This window comes from Triticum urartu, chromosome 5A (assembly GCF_056163025.1).
Source record: "Triticum urartu cultivar PI428250 chromosome 5A, HENAU_Tu73, whole genome shotgun sequence".
NCBI classification, from domain to species: Eukaryota; Viridiplantae; Streptophyta; class Magnoliopsida; order Poales; family Poaceae; genus Triticum; species Triticum urartu.
The window spans coordinates 158,571,739-158,580,438 of NC_141877.1; the positions used below are offsets into that span (position 1 = coordinate 158,571,739).

At 55.8% G+C, this 8,700-nt stretch overlaps 1 protein-coding gene across 1 annotated transcript; it reads left to right on the forward strand.

Moving 5' to 3' along the window:
* The first annotated feature begins 964 nt into the window (after nt 1–964).
* On the forward strand, nt 965–1,315 carry LOC147970664 (uncharacterized). The gene has a single exon (XM_087523553.1). It carries the CDS (start codon nt 965–967, stop codon nt 1,313–1,315), a length of 351 nt encoding a protein of 116 aa, XP_087379679.1.
* Nucleotides 1,316–8,700: the final 7,385 nt, after the last annotated feature.

An 8,700-nucleotide genomic window follows, 5' to 3' on the forward strand; every position in this document is an offset into this window, starting at 1 on the left:
CGCGAGGAGCCCGTGACGCAAGCCATGACGTCCGAGACCAGGCGGGTGCCAGGCGGGCGTCGGCCTGCGCAGTGTCCTTTTTTCCTCTTTGGTGCAAAGGGGGCAAGCACAGGCCAAGGCATCGGGCAAAGGTTACCATTCCGGTGCAACGAGACCAAGACCAGCAAAGCGGCTGGATGGAGGTCACTGTGGAGCCCAAGACGGCGTCATCACTAGTGCTTTTGGCAGCCGAAGACCACCTTTGGTCAGGATAACTTGTACTAGATGTTCCCCTTCAAAATGGCCATTTTTTGGCGCCCTTCCCGCTCATTATTTTGGAAGAGGCCCAGGGCCCCTATAAATAGAGCTAGCTACCACAGAAGGAAGGGGATGACACCAGGGGGGATGAAAGAGAGACATCTAGAAATCTGGTAGTGCCCTAGCAGAGAGAGAGAGAGAGAGAGAGACGACTGAACTCACCCTAGCAGTTCATCGCACCAGCTGAAGAACACCTCCCACGAGGTTGTTCTTCCCTTGTACTGTTCATCATCAGCCCCTGAGGCAATCCACCACACCACACACTGGAGTAGGGTATTACACCACAACGGTGGCCCGAACCAGTATAAACCTCATGTCCCTTGTGTTGTTCGTTGTTTCCAGCTTAGATCACGTGAGGAGATTGGACGTAGATCGGTAGGGGAGAGATCTCCGCGCGCACCCCAGTGTTCAAACCTCAAGGGTCTGCCGGAACCCGAAATCCAATAGAAACGCTGAAGCCTACGTCGACGACATCGTGGTAAAATCTTGCGAGGCAAGAACTTTGATTCAGGATCTGGAGGAAACCTTCACAAGCCTGCGCCAGGTGGACCTGCGGCTCAACCCGGAGAAGTGCTTGTTCGGTGTACCCTCTGGCAAACTGCTGGGCTTCCTCGTGTCCCACAGGGGGATCGGGGCTAACCCGGAGAAGGTCAAGCCGATAGAGGACATGAGCCCACCACAAACTCTCAAGGAAATGCAGAAGCTTGTGGGATACGTGACCTCGCTAGGGTGCTTCATCTCCAAGCTGGGGGAGCGCGCCTTGTCATTCTTCAAGCTGATGAAGAAGAAGGGCCTGTTCGAGTGGATCCCGGAGGCCGACCTCACGTTTCAAGACCTCAAGAGATACCTGACCAGCCCTCCGGTGATGGTGGCCCCTCGCCCCCTCGAGCCCCTGGTGCTTTACGTTGCCGCCACTCCTTACTCTACTAGCGCGGCACGGGTGGCGGTCCAGAAAGAGCGCCAGGCCAAGGGCCTGCCGTGCCGTACCGCACCTCCAGCCTGGGCGGTACGACACTAGGAGGATACGCGGAGGCTGCGACAACGTCAACAAATGATCAGGCCCGGCAGGGTAGCGTCCTCGGGAATGCAGAGGCCCTAATGGAAGACCAGGCTCCTGAGGTCCCATCACCTCAGGAGACGCCCCGACCTCTAGCAAGCGCATGCTCCATCGACGCTCCCTCCCTCGTCGAGCACCCAGTATACTTCGTCAGCACGGTGCTGTGGGATGCAAGGGCACGATACCCCATGTCACAGAAGCTTCTACTCGCACTCCTGGTGGCCTCACGTAAGCTGCGCCATTACTTCCAAGGCCACCCGATCAAAGTCGTCTCGGCTTACCCACTGGAGAGGGTGCTTCGGAGCCCTAAAGCCGCGGGAAGGGTCACCGAGTGGAATATCAAACTTCAGGCATTTCAGCTCGAGTTCAGCACAACTAGGGTCATCAAGGGGGGCGCCCTGGCCGACTTTGTGGCCGAATGGACCGATGTCCCGGAACCTGAAGATGGGAGGAGCCCGTCTCTCTCGCCAAGAAGTGAAGCACCAGATGGTTGGGTCATGTACTGCGACGACGCCTTCACGCGCCAAGGCGCGGGGGCTGGAGCTGTGCTCATCTCGCCCACCCAAGATAAGCTCTACAACGCCGTGCAGCTCTGCTTCCAGTAGGGCGAGAAGGTCTCCAACAACATTGCGGAGTACGAGGGGTTGATCGCCGGTGTGAAGGCAGTGGCGGCCTTGGGAGTGAAGTGTCTCACCATCAAGGGAGATTTCCAGCTCCTCGTCAACTTCTCCAACAAGGTGTATGAACCAAGGGACGAGCACATGGAAGAGTACCACGCGGATGTGCGTAAGATGGAGAAGCAATTCTTGGGCCTAAAACTGCAGCACGTCCAATGCGGCACCAAAAAGGAGGCTGATGAAATCGCCAAGAAGGCGTCAAGGTAGTTACCCCAAGAACCTGGTGTCTTCGAAGAGCGACACTTCAAGCCTTCGGCTACCCCTGCGGCTGCGGAGACTACATCACCTCGAGAAGAGCTCCCTAAAACACCAACCTCAGGAGCCCCCGCTTGCGGCCCAGCCTCAGGAGCGCGCCTGCTCCTAGCGCTCGAGCCTCGGGAGGGGTGCTCGACCGAGGAATTCAAGGTGTATCTAGTGCATGGGACGCTGCCGGAGAAGGAGGAAGACGCGGAGCGTGTGGCCCGGCAGGCTACGGCATACTACATCCAGGACGGTGAGCTGTATAGAAAACAACCAAATGATGTTTCCTTGAGATGCATCTCCAGGAAGCAGGGGAGCGAGCTGCTGGCTGACATACATGGTGGAGACTGCGGGAATCACTCCTCGTCGCGTACCCTGGTCGGCAAGGCATTCCGCAGTGGGTTCTACTGGCCCACGACACTCAACGACGTGACTGAATTGGTAAAGTCCTACGAGGCCTACCAATTCCATGCCGAGCAGATCCATCAGCCAGCTCAGGGCCTCCAGACCATCGCGCTCTCGTGCCATTCACGGTCTAGGGGCTGGATATCCTAGGCCCGTTCCCTCGAGCGTCTAGGGGCTACCGCTACCTCTACGTCGTCGTCGACAAGTTCACCAAATGGGCAGAGGTGGAGGCCGTCTGCACCATCCCGGCCGGGTCCGCAGTTAAGTTCATCAAGGGCATCGTGAGCCGGTTCGGGGTCCCTAACCGCATCATCACTGACAACGGTTCGCAGTTCACTAGCAATCTCTTCAAGACATATTGTGCTAACCTTGGAACAAAGATCTGCTACGCTTCGGTTGCACACCCCAGGAGCAATGGCCAAGCCGAACGTGCCAACGCGGAGGTCCTATGGGGCCTCAAGACCAGGACCTTCAAGAAGAAGCTCGAGGCCTGCGGCAGGGGCTGGCACGACGAGCTCCAGTCCGTGTTGTGGTCTATCCGCACCACCGCCACCAAGGCAACAGGCGAGACCCCTTTCTTCCTCGTCTACGGGGCAGAAGCGGTTCTCCCTCACGAGGTCAGGCATCGCCCCCACGGGTCCTGGCGTTTTACGAGGCACAGCGGGATGCCATGCAGGGGATGGACCTCATGCTGGGGGAGGAACACCGCCGTGAATCCTCGCTCCGAGAGAAAGATACCAGCAGGCACTGCGACGGTACCACTGTCGCAGCGTCCGCTCGAGGATGCTTGAGGTGGGTGATCTCGTCCTGAGGCGGGTGCTCTCCAGGGAAGGGCTGCACAAGCTCTCGGCCATGTGTGAGGGCCCGTTTAGGATCGCCCGCATCTCCAGGCCTGGCACTGCGCGCCTGGAGACGCATGATGGGATCCCCATCCAGAACGCCTGGAACATCCAGCACCTCCGGAAGTTCTACCCATGAAGCAAGGCCTAGTGCCTGTGAAGGTCTCTGCTCGTGACACTCTCACGTAATAATGAGTGGGGCTGTACATGCCCCGGAGTCTCAGGAGTGTCGCCCTCGGACCTCGGGGGCTCCCGCCCACGTCCTAGTGGCAGCACTTAGCTCCGTGCTAGTGAGAAGACTAGATTAGGTGCCGGATGCGGCTTTTCATCTGCTTTCTGAAGTTGGCTTGCCCCTTTGCCTTTAATGAAATTTGGAGTTTTGGCGTTTCTCGTTGGTTTGGTTGAACCCCCTCTTCTTTCTGATTCTTCCGTCGACCCTTTGTTTCTTCGCTAAGGAGGGCGGCAGTTGCCCGACGCTCTCTCTCGCACGCCCCATCAGGGGGCTAGACAGGAAGTACGCGCGTGTGCACTTCCCTGGTCTCCGTGAGGCGTCCTCGTCTGAGCTTGTGTGGTCGGTGCATCCCCCTTTTAGTCTGTGCCCCACGGGTACCGCGACTCGGTTCCTTTGGCCATAACTAGCCCATATCCGAGGCTTTGCGCAAGGAAGGCTATGGATTTCTGAACAAATTTTTGCAGCTTCATGATGTCACCCAAATCAATAACGAGGAAGCCCCACTAGGTACCTAGAGACGCGCGCCCTCATGAGGTCAATGCTAGCCCGGACACATCAAGCTAAGTTACCTCCTCTATACCCGTATAAGGCATAGGTCTCACAACATAACCCGGAAACAATAAACGCACCATAAAAGCAACATAAGCACCACGGTTCATTACACGCCCTCGTAGGGCCCAAAATTCTTTTCTGACAATGCAGGGGAAAGGGAAGAAGAGGACAAGCAAAAGCGGCTCCTACGATGCAGCTGCTCATGAGGGGCGGCCCCACACTCAGCCAGGGCCTTCCTCGCGCTTCACCGGGGAGCGACGGTGGGATGACCCGCCACCATCCGCGTAGCGGGCCCCACGACGTGGTGGCTGGTCATAGCCACCACTGTTGGAGCTTTCGCCGAAGGAGGAGCTTCCATAGCCGTGCGAACTGCGGTCGCCGCTGAGGGGAAGGTCGCCCTCGTGCTCGTCGCGGCCATCGCCAAGGCCAAGCACCTCGCCACCACCGTCGTCATCTTCAGGGCAGCATCCAGCATGATGACCGTCTTCCCCGAACACCCTCACGAAGAGGGTCGCCGCATCGTCGTACTTGAACTGGAGGGCGCACCGCCTGCCCAGGCCGCGCGCGCGGGCAAACGTCTACCAGCCACGGGCCAGGGCTACGTTGCCTGTGGCGGAGATCTCCACCGCGACCCACGAGGCCTGGCTACAGCAGTCATCCGCGTGCAATCAGAGGCCGTCGGGACCCGAAGCCGCCAGCTCCCCGGCAAAGAAGCACGGAAGCTGGAGCCTGGTACCGGTCGGGTTCTCCGACCACACAACGAACTCCGTGGAGTAGAAGCATGGTCAAGGAGGCCTAGTGACCACGGCACGACTCCCCTCGTCGACGGGACCGCCACGCCCCAAGCGACTTCCACCGGGAGGAGAAACGCCGCCTCGGGTGCCCGGAGCGGCACCGGACCCCGAAGAGATCCGTCCTCAACCACGGGGAGCAACATCGGGGGTCAAGGCGTGCTTGCGAGGGCGAGCACGCCCCCTCTTGGGAGAAGGAGAACCAGGCCCCTCTTGGCGAGCCTTTCCCTTCTCCACGGCAGAGAACCTCTTCATCAGCGCCATGGATGTCGCTGCTGGCCCTGAAGCGACGAAGAAGGAGCAAGCAGAACAGGAAGAGATGGGCGACGGGGGCTCCGTCCCCCCTCCCCAATTATAGCAGGAGAAGGCCAACCGACGACCCCCACGATCGCAGGTAATGATAGCTTTTCTGCATGCAACAGGGACTCGTCAAGTCGGGCAGTTGCTGAGGCAGTGTGGGGAAGCAGAGACGCCCACGTCTCATCAGCCGCCATGCGTCAATCACGGCCACAGGTGGTTGAGGCCCGCGGCGCTCCGCACCTGCCCTTTGGCTTCGCCTCGAAGCCAAGTCCGAGCACACCTTGGGCCCGGGGGCTACTGTCGGCGTTCTGGGAACGGGGGTGAGGGAGTCCTGGATTAAGGGGTCCTCGGGCGTCTGGACTATGTAACATGGGCCGGACTAATGGGCTATGAAGATACAAGATAGAAGACTCCCTCCCGTGTCTGGATGGGCCTCTCCTTTGCGTGGATGGCAAGCTTGGCATTCAGATATGTAGATTCCTTCCTTTGTAAAACCGACTCTGTACAACCCTAGGCCCCTCCGGTGTCTATATAAACTGGAGGGTTTAGTCCATAGAGGCAATCACAAACATACAGGCTAGACATCTAGGGTTTAGCCATTACGATCTCGTGGTAGATCAACTCTTGTAATCCTCATATTCATCAAGATTAATCAACCAGGCAGTAGGTTATTACCTCCATCAAGAGGGCCCGAACCTGGGTAAACATCGTGTCCCCCGTCTCCTGTTACCATCGACCCTAGACGCACAGTTCGGGACCCCCTACCCGAGATCTGCCGGTTTTGACACCGACATTGGTGCTTTCATTGAGAGTTCCGCTATAACGTCAAAGACAGAATCGATGGCTCGCCTTGTCATCAAGGACAGCATCACCTCTGAAGGAGCCCTGGCCTCAGGCCAAACCCTCTGGTTAGGCGACTTTACCATGATCGCCCTTTTGTTCGTCAAGCCGACGATGACTTCTCAAGTCATCGAAAATCGCCACCGCGTTAACTCCGAATACTCCGAACGGATGGATCCGGCGGAGTTGTCGTCTTTAAAAGAACTCCTGGATCACATCGCCGTCATGGGGGTCGCTACAGACTATGAACAGATTGGGCTTAAACCCGATCAGAGAGAAATCAAATATCCGCCGATCACCCATCAGATAGCGATCGTAGAGGAGCAAAACAACAACTCTTCCTCTATGTTGAAGACGAACTATGTTTGGATTTCCGAGCTCGAAGAGCCGGATACCTGTCTACAGAACGACACTCCCAGTCCTCCAAACCTAGAGTCAGATGTTGGGCCTGGAAAATCAGCTGACATCCTGGAGCCCGAACTATTAAGCTCGGAAGTTTTTCAAACTCCGGATCCCAAAATGGGCCAGGGTTCGGATTTTAAGCCACCCACCCACCACAAGAAATATTCGCCAAGAAATTACGACCCTCCGGATATATGCGACCTCATGTACATACGACAATAGTCTCAGGAAATAGTCCATCACTTTTGGGCCAGGTTCCTCCTTGTCAAAGACAAGATTAAAGATTGCCGCGACGAGGACGCGATTTTAGTAATCTGCAATAATTGCACGGACGAAGGAATCCTCAATGCCATCAACCGCCATCGCGTATTACACTTCGCTGACTTGGCAACTATAGTACAGAAGTACTGCACAATGGAAAGCGCCTGGAAAACTTAAACAACTCGCTGGGAACCCTCGATTTCCGCTCAACCCTCGGGCGGGCGAAAAGGGTGCACCCTCACGTGGCACCCAGCCCCATATTGAAGAAAACTAAACCCATTACGGGACGCGGAACTGTTCTGGAGGGATGGCTCAATAAGCCATGCAAAATACATATGACACCGGAAACCGAACCAACCCACAGCCTTAGAGCATGTTGGATACTCTGGCAAGTGGCCAAAAGCGGCGAGGATATCCTCACCAGAAACACCTCAGAGCAACGTCCCCTGGACAACAACAACCTTAGAGTATTGACGGTCTTCAAGACCTTCGATTCAATCAATCGGCGCAAGAGGGCACTCTGCGACCTCGCCAAAATCTGCCAAGTAGCAGCAATAAACCCCTGGAATGACACGGACATAACTTTTAATGCCAGTGACAAACCAAGACTCTGATCAGTCCGGACACCAGCCGCCTTGGTCCTCAATCCAATTGTGGATGGCTTTCGGATCACTAAAGTGCTCATGGACGGCAGCAGCAGGCTAAACCTCATTTACGTGGACACACTCAAGAAAATGGAAATAGACAGGAGCCGCATCGAGCAAAGTAATATGACCTTCCGAGGAATTATTCCTAGCCGGGAGGCGCGATGCATGGGGAAAATTACACTTGACGTGGTATTCAGCACGCCGGAGAACTATCGGTTCGAAGAGATAACCTTCCAAGTGGCCCCTTTCAACAGTGGATATCACACCCTATTGGGGCGAGATGCATTCACACACTTTCAAGCTATACCTCATTACGGGTACATGAAGCTCAATATGCCCAGGCCCAACGGTATTATCACTCTCACCAGTGATCCGGACATAGACCTCCAGGCCGAAAACAAAACCGCATCCCTGGCCCTCGAGGCACTGTCCGAGGCCCTCGCGGCCGAAGAGTTAACCGCACTACGCTCCATGGTGGATAGGGACGACATAATTCTTGACAAGCGCCCCAAATCCACCTCTTTTAAACTAGCAGACGAAATAGTCAAATTTCAAGTCCACCCGATGGACCCTAATTAAGAAGATAGCTTCCATCGGGGCACAGCTGGACCCAACGGTTGACGCTGCATTACGAGCATTCCTGCGTGAAAACTGTGATATATTTGCCTGGCACCCTTCTGATATGCCAGGGATCCCACGAAGGTTGGCCGAACACAACCTCAATATATTGAAGGGATATAAGCCGGTCAAGCAAACACTACGACACTTTTCCGAACCCAAACGACAAGCTATGGGGGAGGAGCTGGCCAAGTTAATCGAGGCTGGGTTCATTAGAGAAATAAAACACCCGGGCTGACTAGCAAACCTGGTGATGGTGCCAAAGAAGGATAAATCCTGGCGCATGTGCGTCGATTTCAAAGACCTCAACAAAGACTGCCCTAAGGATCCCTTCCCCCTCCCCCGCATTGACCAGATTATCGATGCTACCGCAGGACATGACTCACTGTGTTTCCTCAACGCATACTCCGGATACCCGTGACACCCAAATAATTAAGCTATAGTAATTCCCTGCTAATGATGCCACGTCATTGCTATTGCTGTAGTTAATCTCGCGGTGGTTCAGTCCTGTTTGAATTCAAAATTCAAAATCAATTAAGACA